Source organism: Herpailurus yagouaroundi, unplaced genomic scaffold, assembly GCF_014898765.1.
Source record: "Herpailurus yagouaroundi ecotype Mexico unplaced genomic scaffold, PumYag 77, whole genome shotgun sequence".
Classification (NCBI taxonomy): domain Eukaryota; kingdom Metazoa; phylum Chordata; class Mammalia; order Carnivora; family Felidae; genus Herpailurus; species Herpailurus yagouaroundi.
The window spans coordinates 50,599,416-50,618,390 of record NW_024412388.1 but is presented as its reverse complement, the minus strand read 5'-3'; the positions used below and the strand labels follow the sequence as shown (position 1 = coordinate 50,618,390).

General features: G+C 40.3%; 1 protein-coding gene across 6 annotated transcripts in view; it reads right to left on the bottom strand.

Moving 5' to 3' along the window:
* Positions 1-18,975, bottom strand: part of NFIA (nuclear factor I A) — a 579,301-nt gene that overhangs the window by 49,304 nt on the left and 511,022 nt on the right. For 5 of the 6 annotated variants that reach the window (XM_040470429.1, XM_040470426.1, XM_040470428.1 and 2 more), the window contains 2 exons: positions 10,580-10,758; positions 8,106-8,271 (listed from right to left, as the gene is read on the bottom strand). In XM_040470429.1, coding sequence (XP_040326363.1) covers positions 8,106-8,271; positions 10,580-10,758 — 345 coding nt within the window. The remainder of the gene's footprint in view (positions 1-8,105; positions 8,272-10,579; positions 10,759-18,975) is intronic. The other variant, XM_040470427.1, reaches the window with a different exon arrangement.

Sequence of the window (18,975 nt, the reverse complement as noted above, 5' to 3'; positions counted from 1 at the left end):
CACCTCCAATATTATTTTAAAAATTGTTCTATATTTTCATGTGGCACTTAAGGCTTAACCTTTGTATGTTTGGTTTTTTCCTCCAGCCAGAATTTATTTTGGTGTAAGGAATTTATTTTTTTTTCCTGGACAAGTTACCCAGTTGTCTGGGTAACTTTATTGAATAATACTCTCCTTCCTCTCATATGAAATGCCACTATCGTCAAATATTAAAATATTGCATATTATATAGGTCTCTTTCTAATTCAGAAGAATGTAAAAAATTGAAATGTAATGGAGATAGCAGCAGAACTGGTAGAGAAATTAAAACCAATGTGGAAAAACAAAGCAAAACGAAACAAAAAATGATACCAATGTGGAAATGGATTGCAATCAAGTTCCCTGGCACTAAATAACCTCAGACATTAAATTAAAAGTAGGTAAGAAAAAGAAGGAAGTTTTGGGATTGTTCTCTATCCTATCTGTAGAATTGGTTGCAAGAATCTATGATATTATAAAAACTTGTGGAAATTTACAGCAAAGAATGGATTTTATTGAATGTAATTTTAAAAATTTAAAGGAAAAGAATAATGGAATAGTTCAGGCGTCACTAATGAAAAAGTGTTTTGTGAAAGGAAGCCACTAACTTATTTTTCCCCCATTTTCCCTTGCAATTATCCATTGGCTTTTCTCTGAAAGAGGAAACAGTCCTTATGTCACCTAAAAATTGTGAAAATATGACATATCATTCACTAGCTTGTTCTGAATCCAATTATTGATTACAACAGTGTGTTATACATTTTAAGGAAAAGTGTTGGTGAAAAGGAGAGGGGTCATTATTTGGGTGGTAACTCGGAAAATAATTCTTCAAAGCACTCATCAACAGTCCAAGTTCTCGGGAGTCGTGGAGAATAAAGGAAATCTGCCTTGATCAACATCTCCTATTTTTCGTCTTTTTGCTGTTTTTGTTTGATCTCCTTCCAAATCTTCCTTTCCCTGATAACAAGAGTTACTCTCAGAAACAGAGACCAATTCATACTGCAGTATAAATGGCCAACTAACATCTTCTATATTTTTCCCATAGGGTTTTCACTGCAAAAAAAACACAGAAGCTTTGGGCTAATGCAAAGATACCCCATAGGATGCTATGGCCAAGCGTATGAACCACAGGGTCAAGGTGGCTGGGTGTGAATCATAACGCCGCTATACCTGGCTAAGAAACCCTTAATTGGGGTAACAGAAGTATTTACTTCATAGGATTATTGTGAAAATTAAAAGAAGACAACACATACAAAAATACTTTTAAGGTGCGTGGCACATGAGTAAAAAGCTCAATACTTTGTGGTGCTGTGATTAATTTCAGATAAGCAGGCAGTTGTGGCTTAATAGCAACCAGAAATCATGTCATATTGCTCTGTAATTTGTACAAAGTATGTATGAGATAGTAGAAAGAGCACAGGAAGGCCTGCATTTGAGTCCAGTCCGGGTGACTACGGGAGTATGAGCTTGGGAAAGTAATATGCACTTTTTCTTTTTTTTTTAAGTTTACTTATTTATTTTGAGAGAGACCAAGGCAGCACAAGTGGGGGAGGGGCAGAAAGAGAGAGAGAGAGAGAGAGAGAGAGAGGTTGAGAATCCCAAGCACGCTCTACGGTGCTCGCACAGAGTCCAAGGAGGGGTGGAGCGGTGGGGCTCAAAATCATGAAACTGAAAGATTGTGACCTGAGCCAAAACCAAGAGTCAGATGCTTAGCTGACTGAGCCACCCGGGAGCCCCAGTAATCTGCACTTTTTAATCTCAGCTTCCTTGTCTATAAAATCCTGACCAACCAGGACTCTTAGGAAGACAGAACAAGATAACGTATTTGTGTACAGAGCGTTGCTAACCAAAAAGCATTGAACATACGTTAATTATTATACTGCAAAATTTCCATCCCCATCATAGATTATTGTTATATTCTTGGTTAACAGGTTCATACTCATTCGCATAATGAATGTATGTAAGATTCATTGTAGATATAAAAATAAATAATAAAGGAAACTTGTTATTGCATGCTTCTTCTTTAATAGAATTCTAGTTTTAAAAAAACCAAAAGTTCATGGCTAAGAAGGCATGGAGAAAGATGTTATGAGTCTTTTATGCATTCTTAAATTGAGTTTTTGGGTTCCTAATTAATTAAAAAAAAGAAAATATGCATGTTTTATCTTCCATCATAATCCAAAAGCATTTTTTTTCCCTGTTATAATTCTAGGCTATGATGCCAATCTGCAATTTCTTTTCTGGATAAGTCCATTTTTATAGTATGATCTTGGTACTAACCTATTATATAAAAATTGGATGTTACAATACAATTAAGAAAAAGAAAACTGCATTTGGAATCATCATATCACAAATAGACCCAAATGTAATGAGATATTTCGCCTATTCTTCAACTGTTGTCCTCAAGACTCTGAGGACTATCCATTCAATGTATGGCATGTTTGAACAGGAATCCCTTCCCAATTAATGGATGATGCACATGGAAAAACTCAGGTAACTGCAAAGAGCTTTCATAGGTATCATGCTACTATATAATTTGTACCAACTGGTAAGATACCTAATAGACATGTCAAACATAATTTGGTCAAACCAAACTCTGGTCCCTACCCCTCACCCAGAATGACTCTTCCTGCAATGTTCCCTTCTCAGTTCATGGCAACTCCATCTTTCCAGTGGCCCAGGTAAAAAAACCTAAGTCATTGTTGATTTCTCTCATTTCCCCCCCCTCAACCCAATATCTAAGGTGTCAGCAAATCCTATCAGCTCTCCCTTCAAATAATTCTCACCACACCTCCTGCCCCATGTTAGTTCCTGGATTCTGCAACACGGTGCCACCTCCCCTCCCTGTTTTAGTTTTCTCTGTTAGACCTTATGGTCCCTAAGTTACTAATTTACTTATACTTTGATTATTGTTTGTCCACAGGGAAGGAGACTGTTTTGTTCACTTTTGCATCCCTTGTGCCTAAAATAGCAGCTGCAGGTTGAAGACACTCATTGTATTGATTAAAAAACAAACAAACAAACAGCCTCTTAACTGGTCTCCCTGCTTTAATTCTTGCCCCCTACAATCTATTTTCAACACAGCCTTCAAAGCGTTTCTGTTAAAAACTAGGTAGTTATCACTTCTCTACTTCCTGTCTCGGTCAGAGTAAATGCCCAAGTCTTTACAAGGGCCTACAAGAGCCTACATTTACCTCACACCCAGCTCCCAGACTCATCCACCTTACCTTTGACCTTGCCTTCTCCTACTTTTGCTTCCTCATTCTGTTCTCACCACCCTGGCCAGGTGTACGGGCTGTTCTTTCTGCTTGAAAAGCTCTTCCCCCTACAGCCTCATGGCTCATCTTCTCACTTCCGTCAGCTCTTTGCTCAAATGTCCCCTTCTCAGACAGGCCTTCTCTGCCCACCCTGACAGTCGTCCCCTACCTCCACCACTCCTGACCCCTACGTATGCCGACAGACAACCGACTTACATCACACTACCTTTTATACTCACTATTTTTATTGACTTTCTTCCCTTCTGTAATCTGAGCTCCACAAGATCAGGGAATTTTTAAAATCTCTTTCATTTCCTGCTCAATCCTAGCACCTCGAACACTACTTGGCAAATAGGTGATGGTCAATTACTATTTATTGAATGAACGAAAGAAGCAATGTTCTCTCAGTAGGTATCTAAACCCACCAAAGGTAGTTAGCGGGAACAGAACACATCCATTGTGAATGACTCTTACGGGTTATCCGTATTTGTTATGGTATCTGAAAAAGATCTGACACAGTAGTACATCAATCTTTCTCCAAATAACTGTTAACTCTACCCCCACGCCCCTGGTTTTGTTTGTTCTGTTTTGTTTTAGGGCACTAGTAAGGATTTCTCCCATTAAAATGTATTTATTTCATAGGCAAATTTTTTCCCAAATCTGCCTTACCCATGTTTTTCTGGCCACAGCTGCAAAGTTGAATATTTGATGCCAGAGGCAACTGATTAGGTTAAAATACATACTCTGCTTTAGGCTGGCATCCATTTGTATTTCATTATAAGATGATATTAAAAATTATGCCTTGGACTCTTAACTGTCTACAGCACAGCACATCTGTCACCCCAGTTTGTCCTGTCAATCTGCCTAAGAGAGTGGGTATAGCAGCCAGTGATACTCCCATTAGCAGATAAGGGAGTTTGAAGCCCAGAAAAGTTGGTAATATAGGAGACCCTTGGCATGATTTCCTACTTGTATTTTGAAAATTTTATCTTACTGGAAGTCATCTCAAACGCCAGGTAGAAAAGGCTGTCCTGGGTCATACAATTAGTGTTTTTGAAAAAAGCCTCAATTTCCAACATGCTATTGGGATCTCGAACATCTGTACTTAATACCTTGTCATGATATTTCTTCTTGCTAAAGTTGAGCTCTAATAAACTGGCAAAGATAAACAGGATCCAACCACCCTGTGATTTTAATTTCTAAGAAGGTACATAATTTATGAAACTATATTTTTTGCCCTAAATTTTTATTCAGTGGTAATCTAATTTTAGACATCCCCTCCCCCCACCAGGCTGGTTTCTGAAGAAAAGTGCTACCTTCCTCCTCAGATTTAAAATACCAGACTATTATCCCTACTAAATAGAAGTCACCCTCTCCAAAATCATCTTTAGCTAAGACTCTGTTCCTAGACCAAACTCCCTCCCACGTGCTCCTGTAGAACCCAAGCCTTTGTCCCAGCTTTGTCTCCTGGGAACTACCCATTTGCCAGCTGTCTCCTTCCACAGGATCCTACATTTCGGTAGAGCAAGGATTAACCATCTCTGTATCCCAAGCAGCTAACACAGTCCTTGGCACATGATAAGTGCTCGCTATATGAAGGCTGAATGAGTGAATGAAAGAAGGTAGTCATCAAGATGCATGCTGAGAGAGGGGGAAGCGATTTTACTCAGATATTTGTTCCCTTCTATATCTTTGTGGTTTCTTTCCCTCTGATCACTTTCTACTTTCTAGACTGTAGAGTTTAGAAGTAAAAACCAGACATGACTTGTCCTGCTCCTTTCTCTTAGGAAGACAGGGGCTGGTAGGCAACATGCAGCCATCTGGACCTCCGAGTTATCAGCTCTAAACGGGAGGGCAGACCCCACTTGGGAAGGCCTGTGGTGGTCAGACATTGCCAGCCACTAGAGATGGGTCTGTGTAACTCAGGGGTTCAGCATTAGGAAGCACCATTTGCTTACAGTTATCAACTAAATTCTCTGATAGTAAAAGCGATAGTCTGGTCTTCCTTACGATTTTTTCTTGTATTTTATTTACCAATTGGTTCAGAAATCAGGGCATGGAAGAGGAGTTTGTGCGTGTGCCTGTGGTGGCGGGGGGGGGGGGGGGGGGGGGGTTCCTTAAATGTCTTCCCAGTGTGGACCAGCGGGCTTTGAGAATTGGAAAGGCTCCCCTATGCTATAAATTACATGTCCTCCAGCCTATCAACTGTCTTATCAATAAAGGAGAGGATGGTAAGGCGAGCTATTGCTGTGAAACAACACATTCTTGTGAATTCAGCAACCCCCAGAAAAGCCCAGAAGCAAGTCATGATGATAAAAGCCTTTCTATGCCACCAGTAGAACATTTTATTTTGCCTACATTCCTAGAATCATATGGTTCAAAAGTATTAAATTACCTATATCAAACTTTTGGGCTCTCTCTCCTGATATCCTTTCACCACAAATCTTTAAACCCTGTTCTAATGGACATGCAACCATATGAATTAGATCCGCCAGGGCCCCATCCACGCTTCTTCACATAATGTTGAAGGAATGCTTGAGGCTGGGCATGAGAAGATGACAGATACCTTCCTATACAAGCCATTTGATTTAATCCATGGCGTGGAATCCAGAAGTATGGACCCAAAGGCATCAGCCTGATTTCGGGTTGAGTAGCTATATGTGTCCTACAGACATACTTCATCCTTACCCAAGCCTGGAAACTGTACTAAGAATTTTGGCAGATAATAAAAGACTTCAACAATTTATTTCGCGGTGGCGCTCATCATGGCAGGTTTCACACAACCCTGCCAGGCAGGTATCATCACCCACATTCTACAGATGAGGAAACAGATTTGAAGAGACACACAGCCAGTAATTTAAAAGGTGGGGGGATTTGAGACCTTATCTTCCAGACTTCAGTAACTGCACATGGTATTCTGATTCTTCCACAGGGCCACAGGGGTCCCCTCCCATTACTGGAAAATGTACTGTGAATGCATGGGACATTGATAGTGGAGAGGAATATGTGTTTAAATGAAAAGGAAGAGTATTACTGGTAGGCTTTTAAAGGACTGTGTCATTGTCCCGTGCAGAGAGGGAGAGGGTGAACAGAAAAGTGGTACACGGAGGGATGTACGGGGCACAGTAATTATGTGACTACCAGTCTGTAGGCCGTTATCCCCCTGTGACTAGATTTAAATAGAGTTTGGGGATGGTGATTTCTCTAACTTGTCTGAAGACATTACGTTAATATACAATAAACAGGACACACCTGTGAGCCTCTGCTTCTCAGAAGCTTATTTTCGAAGCTGAGCTTCCAAGATCTGTGGAACAGGCCTCGTTTGTTTCCTCTGTCACTAGACACTCTGGGTTTTCTTCTTTGTTGACAAGGGTTGAACCACCTCTTATCAAGGGAAGTCGGTCCCCACAAAATTGCCCCTGGGCCCCCAATCTTTTTGCTGTAATATCAGAATCCATATAAAATGCCACTCACTTCTACATGTGTTATCAGAATGAAGAAATACTCAATAACCCAAAGTTCACCCTCAGACACATGTCCATGAGGAATTCCAGACATTTTGGAATCAGGGTCCCCAGAATTAAATCCAGTGACATAGTGTCAACATAGGCTTATTTTTCCTCTCTGGCCCTTTCCCTCCTGCACCCAATATCATTAGGTCCCCCAAACTGAAAGTAAGGAACCTAGGAGGTCTAGAGTCATCCTTTGTTACACTCATTGCTGAGGTCTACAAAATATCCCTCCTCATGCTCCTGTCCATTCAACTTCTGCAACTGCTGCTCAAGTTCTCGATCTTAACATTTCTTTCCTGGTCTCCTCTCATGTTTTCCTCAATGGATTCCTTGCCTCCAGTCTCACCTTTGAAGACCTCCTTGGAGACCTGCTCTCCTTAGCATTAGTGTCACAATTCCTATCCTTTCTTACACTTTGATCCCTCAGTAGAGGCTTAAGGAGGTGCTCATCGCATCATCTGTCAAGGTTAGGTTGTCCATCCAACACCTCAGAACTCTGTCTCCGGCCATCACTCTTTTTTGACATCGTTCCAGGTACTAACAAAAGACAAATTCATGTGATCGAGCTATTCCTATCCCCTTGCCATCTTTAAAATATCAGGAACTATCCCTCTAATTCAGCAATTAATCATTCCTATCATCTAAAAAGGTTTTTATCATCTGATCACATGTTCCCATACTATTCAGAGAAGAGCCAAGAGTTTCTTTTCCTTTCCCATCCCATTATACTTTCTATCACCTCCCCCTGCCACACCTGACCATGCACCACAGTTATCAGCTCTGATCTTCTGCCAGGCTCTTGCTCTTGGTGAGTGGTCAAGGTACACACCTTTGAACTGTTACTTTGATTTAAACCTTTTTTTCCTGTGTGATGTCTGAGGTGCACAGCTCATCAAATGCATTTCTCTTGGACTGTAAGTTGCTGGAAGGCAGGCCTACACAAAAGCAAAAGGAGCTTTTTGCTAATAAGAATGTATGCAAGTAGATGCTGTTTGATGATCTCTGTGTTTGAGAGCACTCACAGCTACTGAAATAATATGCAAAATTTAAGAGTCGTATCTTGCTCTCAGTCTTGGGCATATAGTTGCACCATGTTATCCGCCCAAACACCCAGTCACTTCCACATCTGGTGTAGTTGACGGTACCCGAGAGCGGTGTTCGCTGTGATCTTGTCTCGGCCCTGCAAACCCATGCTACAACCGTCGCTGGGGATGAGTGCCTATCACTACAGCCTGTGCAGTTGGGACGAAACTTTAAATGAGGATTCAAGTACACAGAGCTTTATCAGTGACCGGCGCCTCGTCTCAGCCGTACTTACTGGGTGAGGTCGGGGAGGCTGCACCTCCTTCTGTTGATGTGGTTGGAGGCTTTGTGTCTGGCACCGGCAGAGGCACAGGCCTGGCCATCGGTGGTGGCGGCGGCGGTGGCAACATTGGGGTGGGAAGGAATGGGTTGTGCACTTTGCCTTGGCTACTCCCGTTGGGCTGTGAGGGCGGGAACCAAACAAACATGCAGAAGGAAAAGAAGAAACACATACCGACCATTAGCGGCTTCTGCAAATGAAACATGCATTAGTCCATCTTTTTATGTAAAATTACGAAGTATTCTAGCTGCTTGAGTTCTTGCATAAGAGCATATGGATTAAAAAACTGTCGGGTTGTCCTTAAGGCATTCCGCAAAAGTGTAGTCTTAGGCACACATGCTCAACGTAGCCTCAACTTCTCTCTCGAATTACTTTGGCCTTCTTTACATCCTGCTTCCGTAAAACGACCTGCCAACTTGCGCTTGGAATGTTTCATTTCTGTATGAACTGCTACCTTCATCCTCATTCCCACGAGTATTATTTATTTCATATGTAAGTGTTTTATAGGTTGTGGAATTATTCCGTCATGTCTATTTACACAGATACAATAAGGTTTCCCAAATATGCGTCGGAAATTAAAAATAATATTTTATTTTCACTCTTCAAAGTTGATATTATATAACATTTAATAAATATGTTAAGTGAACATGAAAAATTTCTTTCACATATTGTATAACATCAGGCACAGAAACTTTAGAATTGAGCTGTCAAAATTCTGCTAGGGAAAAATATCACTTCTAATTTTGATTTAAATTATATAAGCATATGCCATAAAAGTCATATTTATTTGGCTGCCTGATGTTAGAACAACCAAATAACAGCTCTTTAACAAAAGAAAGTTCCCCTCTGAAGAAAGCAATAAGATCCATTTTATTTTCAAGTTTTTCAAAATAGTCCCACGAATAGACCTGCCTTAAACCCTATAAAATATTGATCAAAACACAAAACCAGGAGTTTGATACTTATATACGATAATGTCATGACTATTTTTAAAAAGTTAGAAATTTAAAAGTGAGATTCTTGATGCTGGTGGTCACTGCAGACTTTTCATGGTCTCTCAGGTGGCCTTTCTGACTCCAGACTTCAGTGATACTGTGCAACCAATAATAACACCTGGTATTTAGGCTATAGTCCCGAATCAAAATTCAGCTGAGGGAGATCCAGTTGTCCCAGGCTTTTGAGCGTAAGCTTAATAATTCTGCAGACGCAGCCTCAGTTAGACCCTCATCTACATTCTCTTATATATTTGGTATTGTTCCTCAAAGATATCTTGTCTGACAATCAGAATGCTGTGCTTTCTTGCTAGCAAACTTGTCCGTGTGTTATTTCTGAGCGGGCCGAAAGTCCATAAGTGAATGCTTTGGAATAAGCCAAGCAAATGAATACACAAGCAAAAAGAAAAAAGGCCCCATATTGATTTGTTGTCTAGACAGAAATGTATCTGCTAACACATCACCAGACATTAGTCAAAGCTGCCTGTTCTGTCTCAGATATGCAGAATCAGGTATTTCTGCACGGGAGGAAAATCAGTGACAGGGCCGTGTGATATAATATTCTAAATTAGGCAATAATAATTACGGCTCATCTGCGGCTTCGTGTGCAGCTATTAGGAGAAAAGGAAAATCACATGTAGCTTTCTGCTGGTCATTATTTACTATTTATTATTATTATTATTATTATTATTATTATTATTATTGGCTTTGGGATGCAGCTATCCAATTGTAAACATTTAGTTCCATTTTGAAACAAAATTTGTGATTTTTTTAAAATCACTTTTACATTTGGAATATTATTTCAAATCGTGATTATTTGGTTCCTTAGAGAAAAAACGAAAATATTCATTTGAAGCTGCCGAATACTGTTTAGCTTTATACAAAGATAAGTGGGAAAGATAACCTACTTGCAGAAATAACAAACCATAATAAACTGTACTTCGAGCATCTTGAGTTCAAGTACTGGTCAACTTGATCTAAAGTGTTAGAAGACTGTATTTTTAAAAAATATCAACTTAGCTGATCTGAAACATCTGTGCCCCCTTCATCCCCCTACCCCTCCCTTCCCCTCCAAATCATTATTTAAAATTATTTGGTCTTTCTATTTTGTTAACTGTGTGAGCTCGAGGGTTAGTGTGCGTGAGGTGGAATTATCAGCCCACAGACCTTAGAAGGTTATACAGTTCACCCTTGAGATGATTTATATCCATAAACTTGACAGTTGCGAACTTAACACAAACACTTTTTAAACCCTGGCCAATCACTCTTAGAGCAAGTTAACTTTCCCACAATCTAGAATAAATATGACATTTGCCTGCAGTCCATCAGCACAACATCAGAGCACAATGTCACATGGTCATAAGGTCTCCCCTTGTTATTTTTACATTCGGTTAATATTTCTAAAGAAATTGGAAAAAAAAAAGGAGGTCTCCTTACATTGAGGAACCCCACCTGTCCAGCCTGCTGACCAGCATCAGGGCAGACAAGTTGGACAAACTCTTTCAGCGTCTCCTGAGGGTGATAGCGGATGGCTGGGTGAGAGAAGTAAGGTCCAGGCTGCTGGATAATGGGCGACGTCGGAAAATGAAGAGTCGACGGTGTTGCATGCGGGCTTGCTGTAGGAAAAGAAAGCGTCAGAGTCACGAAGAGACAGACCCGCTCTGCCACAGCTCCTAAGCCCGGTCCAGCTTCCTTTTTCTTTCTTTCCTGACCCAACTCATACCACTGCTCATGTGGCTGAATTTAACACTGGGTACGTCTGATAGATTTTCTTCCTCAAGGCTCTAAGACAAACATGGAGGTTAGATTAGGGTAGAGTTTCAGGCTGTCTTTCCATTTTCAGTGGACATGAGTTATAAAGGCATTAATAATCCTTGGTGAAGCTGAAGATTATTCATTACCTTAAGAGCCTTTTTAATGAAGCAAGCAATAAAAAATGTATTTGGTAGATTAGACCTGATTTAACTGACATTACATATGACAAATTCTAGTTTGCACATATGGATCCTCTTTCATGCTGAGCTAACCCATAGACAATAATTCATTGTTAAAGCTCTTATACCCCTTTCAAGGAAATTTCTAGGGACTAATACAGGATGAAATTTTTTTGAAGTATGTAGTAAATGATCACTTAATGAACCTGTGTAATTTGGATGCCTCACTTTACATGGAAGGTTCACGTAGCCTTTTTTTTTTCTTTTTCTTTTCTCTCTCTTTCTTTCCTTTTTTTTTTTTTTTTTTTTTTTTTTTGGCCAATTCAAAGCCAAAGTCAGAAATGCATAAATGTTAGACAGGGGAACCCACAGGCTGAGTGGGCAGTGACCCCTGCTGAACTGTGGGCCCTCTGCCCATAAAAATTGATACAAGATCTCAGACAACTCTTACTCCTTTTTATTTGAGCCCTGCTAAATTTTATTTGTACAAGAAGATTATATTAGATTAAAAAACTTATGTGAACCGCTTGATAATGTTCCTGAGAGAACTTCTGCCCTTGAATTCGAAGGGTGATTGATAGAATCTGCTGGAGAATAAGAGCAGCACACAGGGAGGGTCGGAGATACTCAAATCAAGGGACGCCAAAGCACCAGCTTTCCTCAGGGAGGGCCAGAGAAACAGCCCCCAAATAAAAGCAGGGGAGAGTGTTTATCCTGCCTTACTCTTTGCAATTTAAGTCTTCAAACTCTGGGAGTCCCTGCAGAGGCCAAACAAAGGGATGCCCCAATGTCTGGGGAATAAGATTTTCCTAATACCGAGAGGGACTCATAGAAGTGTGGAACAAACGAAGCAAGACAGGCCACACTTTCTTCCACTACCCCATACGCATGGCTGAAGACTGTAAAAATCATACATCGCCATTGACCACTGGCCATGGGTTCTTTGTTCTTTACTGGGATGTCTTTAGTATTGGGGTGCTTTGTAATAATTGAAATGGCTAAGGACTTGGGGGTTCAGAATAGCATCTGTAGCTTGCAAAGAGTGCAAATGGGGGTTTGGAGTAGAAGCGATAGTCTTAATCCACGTCTTGCAGATGATCTGAGGGGACCCTTCATTCATGCAACCTTTAATCTATCCCATAAACACTGATGGGGCTGCTACTATGGGCATGGGATACAGCAGGGTGTCAGCACACGAAGTTTCATCTTCAGTCATGCAATTGAGGGCATCTTGAACATAGCCTATTGAAACTAGAATTCCTGTGATCTTCTACCCTTTATACGTGCTCTTCTTCCAGTCTTTCCCATCTGAGTAAATAGCTATTTCTAGTTACTTGTTCACTGTCAGATCCCCAGAACAGTGTCTGGCCCTCCATAAATACTAGTTGAACGTACAACCAGCGATTGCATACAAGAGTGGTACAGAAACCAAGAACCATACAGATAGACTTAAAACTTTGGTTTTTTTCCCCACCTGGAAAAAAAGCCTAGTAAAACTTAGGACTTCCCAAAATAAATGATAAATCTGGTGATGCATTATTGCCTCTGAGCTTAAACCCACAGGCTAAAACGTTAAATGGCTCTGGTCATCTCTTACTTTGCCAATTGTGCTTTAAAGAGCCAAAGGAGTTTTGTCTCACCTAACCATACCATCTGATATGGTATGGTTGTCTCTACTGGTAGCGAGAAGATGTGACCCAGCATCACATCTGACCAAATAGTTTCTAGTCAGGGGCAGAATGTAGTATTTTCCAAACAAGGCTGGGAACGTAGTAAGCACAAAAAAATGATAGGCTCGGTTTCTGCAGCACGTCAAACACAAACGTGGGAACTTCGTTGTCAAGAGTCCCGGGGAAGCAGACCTTAATGATAAAGCGGCAATGCTTCAGGTGCTCGAAGGAAAGTGATAAATGATTGTTCAATTATGAAATTGTAGTGGCCAACAGAGAATGCTGCCCAAGGCAAAAAATCACTTGAGTAAATACCAGGTGGGTAAAAGTTAAAGAAACTTGACAGAGGGAATCATTCAACTCATCTTGGGATCCCTCCATTAATGTTAATAAACATCCCTGCCCTTTTTGTTGTTGTTAAATACATAAGAGAACATCGTTAGCAACTTAAATTTAGATCTTAGTTTACTGTATTTTCTTAAAACAATTTCCCTTGTGGCCCCGAGTTTAACAGAAACCTAAGAACACATGGTACTACATGAAATTAATTCTACAATGACTGACTTATAAGGACCAATTAATTCTTTTTTTTTTTAATTTTTTTTTTCAACCTTTATTTATTTTTGGGACAGAAAGAGACAGAGCATGAACGGGGGAGGGGCAGAGAGAGAGGGAGACACAGAATCGGAAGCAGGCTCCAGGCTCTGAGCCATCAGCCCAGAGCCCGACGCGGGGCTCGAACTCCCGGACCGCGAGATTGCGACCTGGCTGAAGTCGGGCGCTCAACCGACTGCGCCACCCAGGCGCCCCAAGGACCAATTAATTCTTAATTAGCACCAGGAAATCGTTTAACCTGTAGTTTCAAATTAGGCAATTGCTGAGTCTGCGTTTCAGAGGGTTATCCTTCACAACCCTTACTTTCTCATGCCTTGGACCTTCTGGTTCAGCCATTAGTTCACTGTGAAACTGGGTATAAATCATTCAAGATCCTGAGCTTTAATTTCTTCAAACAGAAAATAGTTGTGTTACAGACATCGCACAGTTCTGTTAAATATTATTAGATACATGCTATTTCTTTAGATAAACTGCTAGTATTACTCTTACTGGATGAGACCCTTGCTCTTCTGTTCTCTAAAGCTCAGCCTTCAGCAACATCTAAATTTGTATTTTCTTCTCTCCTATTTCTTGTCTTCTCTCCTTTCTCTTGGATTAGATGTTTTCAGTGTGCCTATATGTTTATGTCTAAGTAGTCTCAAATCATTTTAGCAAGTGTCATTGGGGTTAAACCAATCAATCGCCCAATCAGTGAAATTCATTAAAGGTACATTGAGATCTTCCGGTCAGGGATCCTACAGAGAGAAAGAAACTACCATTATGAATCTGGTGTGGTGCTAACATAATGCACAAAGAATGATAAAAGTCCAGATTTTTGACAGAGGAAAACATCTCTTATGGACGTGTGTGTGTCTGTGTCTGTGTGTGAGTAGTTGACACAATAAAAAATTATAGCACATTATGTAAATGCATATTTAGGTCCTTTAAAATGTGCATTATTTACTTGAGAGTCAATAAAGGCTTTTCTCAAGTGGTTACAGTTTATTGCAGTGCATCCGTCTGTATCCATGTTGATGTTAATACAATTTTGTGTATTAAAAGGCACTACAAAATTGGCTGCTTCTGGGGTCTAATACTCTTAGTACCCTAGGCCAGGAGCAGCAGAGAGTGTCAGAAACACCCTGCTCTGGGTGGATCTCACTACCGGTTTAAACTTTAACCAGAGGCCAGACTTATTTAAAACAACTGCTAGGCTTTTCACAAACAATACGAGTAAGAAGGAAGGAAATTTGATCAGGTTTTCTTTGGCCAGAACAGCACTGCCTACACATTCTGAACAAAGTAGCCACAATTCAAAAAAACAGGGAGCCAGAATTTTCCAAAGGGTGTACAGCTCAGTTATTTATTACAAAATGATCATATTACTAGATACTTATAAAAGAGAAAGCAGGTCAGACAGGTTGGTTTACTTGTTTGTACTCCATTCCCCTCCCCTCACCCCGCTTCTTTAAAAGATTTTCTTGGTTTTAGTTTGAAAGAGAAAAAGCTAAACATTTGACACTATATATGTAAGTTAAAGATGCTTTCTCCTTTATTTTTTTTTTTTAATGTTTATTTATTTTTGAGAGAGAGACAGAACGTGAGCAGGGGAGGGGCAGAGAGAGAGGGAGACACAGAATCCGAAGCAGGCTCCAGGCACTGAGCTGTCAGCGTAGAGCCTGACGTGGGGCTTGAATCCACGAACTGCGAGATCATGACCTGAGCTGAAGTCGGATGCCTAACAGACTGAGCCACCCAGGTGCGCCAAGATAATTTCTTCTTTAAAGCAGATTTAGAACTGGAGATGGAGAAGGTCAAGGTCATTACTAGGTTATTATGTATGTTGAGAGACTTTTTTGATCCAAGTGACTCTTGGTCTATGAGTCCTCCATAGCGGGAAGGCCTTACAGACACATATTCTAGCTCAAAATAAGATGACGTCAGGGAGGCATAGCCAGGTAAGTTTGGAAACTTGTATTTCATTCTTTTTATAAATCTTGAGGAAACAAAAAAAAAGAGAAGAAAGTAATCCCTCCTCACCATTTTTAGTTTTGCCCAAACTCATAGAACCTTCCCACATTTTTCTTCCAACCAAAATTTTATGGGTGAAATATGTTCTTGTATTTAACCTGACACAGGATTAATTGCTTTACTCCTCGTCCACAAACTGTCACAGATTCTCACAGATTGGACAGGGACTTGGATTCTTTTCACGTTAGCACTGGCTTTCGAGACTCCAAAGAAAAGCTATCAAGAGAGCAGCGCAAACAATAAAACCTAATCCCCCTTCAGGTGTGTGCTCTTAAGACTGTGTTACACACGGCCTTCTTCCCTCACAGAAGGAATGATCACTCCCAAGCCTTGGCATTTGTAAAACTTCACAGTCTTACCATTAATCAACACTGAGTCAGTGGCAACAGGTGAGAGTCCAAACTGTTTCTGTGTTAGCACCATCACCAGAAAAAGCCACTCATCTCTCTTCAGTAGTAAGATGTTCTTTACACAAAAATAACCATTTCCATCAAGCAATGGGTGGCATTAAGAACTCCTGACTACTCATGTTTAAGAAGTAAAGGTTTTAATAAGGCAGAACCTTAAAAGAGGAAAGTGGAAGAAAAAAAAAATGCTGCATTAAAGGAAAAAAAAAAAAAGCCTTCCACAAAGGCAAATGGAATTTGAATTATTTGGGTTGTCAACTACTATGTACTTGGCTTCCTCAGAAATTCAAAACCACAGTGTATAACACCACTGTAGCCTGCCCTAAAGCTGAGAAATCTATCTTAATGGTCCATAGCTGTAATTTATAAATCATGCATGATCAGACCTGCCACTTATGAAAGCCCAGGAGTTTGGAGTTATGGGATTTATTTTAACGGAGACGCAAGGAAAGGGGAATTAGCAATGGTTTTTAAACCATTAGGAGGTGGAGCCTTTTCTAAATCATAAACCTTTAAGTTGAGGCAAGCCAAGGTTTTCAAAACACACAGTACATACCTTTAACGTCGCCGAGATGCATGTGAAAGACCTGGGGGTCATATGAGAGAAACATGACCTTGCATGATGATGGGGAAAGCACCAGTATTTTTATATTGCTGCTACCAGAGTAAACTTGATTCTATGCTACATTTCTAAGATGATTGGTGTATTCTGTTCCATTTTAATTAAGGGGATCTTCAGGTTGGAGACCAAATTCCAACGTCTTCTGCAAAAGCAGACAGAAAGGGGGGCGGGGGGAACAGGCGAAGTTCTTTTAAAATTTTTATTTAGATCAATTTTACCTATTTAAAGACTCTTCTTGCTCTGAGGCCCTGGCTGATAACCTCGGCCAGGGGTGGGCAAACGTTTTTTGTAAAGGCCAGAGAGTGAAGGGGTTAGGCCTCGTAGGCTGCATGGTCTCTGTTGCAATTACTCAATTCGGCAGCTATGCTTCCAAAGCGGCCACAGATATTACATAAACAGATGAGTGTGGCCGTGTGCCAATTACATTTTTATTTTCAAAAACAGGCTGAAGACTCGATTTAACTTGTGGGCCCCAGTTTGCTGGCCCCTGGTGTAGACCCACATAATTCCTGTTCACTCTCCAAACACTTGCCATGTTCTGCTCATGGGTTGAGCACCTGACGATCACTTTCATCTCTTCCCCATCAAACCCTGTTCTTGTCCTGATCAGCCTTTCTGCTGAAGCCTCACCTTTCGGAAGCTTTCAAAGTAATCAGCTTGCCTTCTGTATTTCTACTAACTACCCATCGCCACTCTTCTTTTCTATGCTGGGAGCTTGTACCTTTTGACCACCTATACCCACTCTTCCCATCCCCCACTGTAGTAGCTCTTTGCTATCTCTCTTCACCATTATTTAACCTGCTTTGGTCTGTGCTAGTTTCCCACACCTGTGTGCGTATAATTTCAAGTTAAACATATGAGTAAAAAAAAAAAAAAAAAAAAAAGGGAAAGGTATAATATGAGGACCATGGGCTTTAGAGCCAGATAGGTATAGATTCAAATTCTAGATCTTCCACTTAAACCAGTTATGCCTTAAGTTTCTGAGCTTCTCTATGACTCAGTATTGCCATCTGTATAATGGGGCTAATAATATCTCATAGATTTGTTGTTAGGATCAAATGAGACAAAGTATATAAGGCACATGGTGTAGTTCTTGATCATGTGGGTAAGTGATCAATCAATAGCTTTTTTTATTGGTTATACTATCCTAGGGATGGAGATGAGGATGGGAGATGTATAAATTGAAATTTGTTCCCATTTTCTAAGACCTGTTTGGATCACAGAATACACAAGGGGGAAAGAAAAGTAAGAATAAGAGGTACCTTCTGTTTACCTGTCTCTTGGACAAATAAATACATAAATATTGATGAAAGAGTATGTACTATCAGGGTGGACATGACATAAGCATCTTGAAAAGAAATCTCTAGACGACAAAATGCAAAACAAAACAACAGTAGCAACAACTTTGGTCTAATAGTCATAGATACCATAGATACAATGACCTATGAAGACTCTTTTTGACCGAATATGCTTTGAACCTGTACTTTTGCTTAGATCTCAAACTTTTAGACACTTACCCTAGAAACTTACAACTATCTCCCTCTAGACTCTATTTTTCATTTACATCTACAATCCGTGAGTGTCCATACTGAACTCGCCTTTACCACGTAGACCCCTGCTATCCAAGCACACTTCAGAGCTAACCAGAGTCTACCCATGTCTTCCTCCTGGCCTTCCCAAACCCGAATACAATAGAAATTTCTATCATTCCCTTGAAAGGGCCACCATGTCGGTTTTGGGGAATTGTTTATTGGAGATCTAATACATGTTAAATCTAAAAAAAAAAAGTTTTTAAAGAAGATCTAGAGTACTTTTAAAGAAAAATTTGTTAGTATTATTTTTTTTTTTGAAAATTTTCTAACTAGATTAAGGGACTTTTAGTTTTGTTTCTGACACTACTTGGCTTATGAATATAGGCAACTTCTGGGCGCTTGGGTGGCTCAGTCAGTTAAGCATCTGACATCAGCTTAGGTCATGATCTTGCAGTTTGTGGGTTCAAGCCCCACATCGGGTTCTGTGCTAACAGCTCAGAGTCTGGAGCATGCTTTGTATTCTGTGTCTCCTTCTCTCTCTCCCCCTTCCCTGCTCATGCTCTCTCTGTCTCTCTCTCTCTCAAAAATAAATAAACATTAAAATTAAAAAAAAATTTTAATAAATATAGGTAACTTCTTTCTCTTCCAGTTCTCTCCTCTGCAAAATGAAGAGTTTGAACCCAATTGCTGAGGCTCACCTAGCTTTACATTCCAGTGGAATCTCGTCTCTGGAATTACACACAAATACTGAGTACAACTGGTCCCTAGTGAGAACACTGAAATCTAAAACATCTGAAACAAGGGAGCACATGCCCTTTGAAAGAAATTATTTTTCAAATGTTTCTGAGATATCAAGGTATAGAGTATTTCTGGACTCAGTCTCTAAGACTTTGGGAAGGCTGTAATATTTAGAGCTTTAAGACCTCTGAGTGTGTTTGTTCAAGCTCTGTATGATAGTGCCCCAGCCTTTGGATCCTGACCACCTTCTCCCTAACACGTGATATTTGTGCACTATTTGCCTAGGCTGCCATGATGGCTAAGGT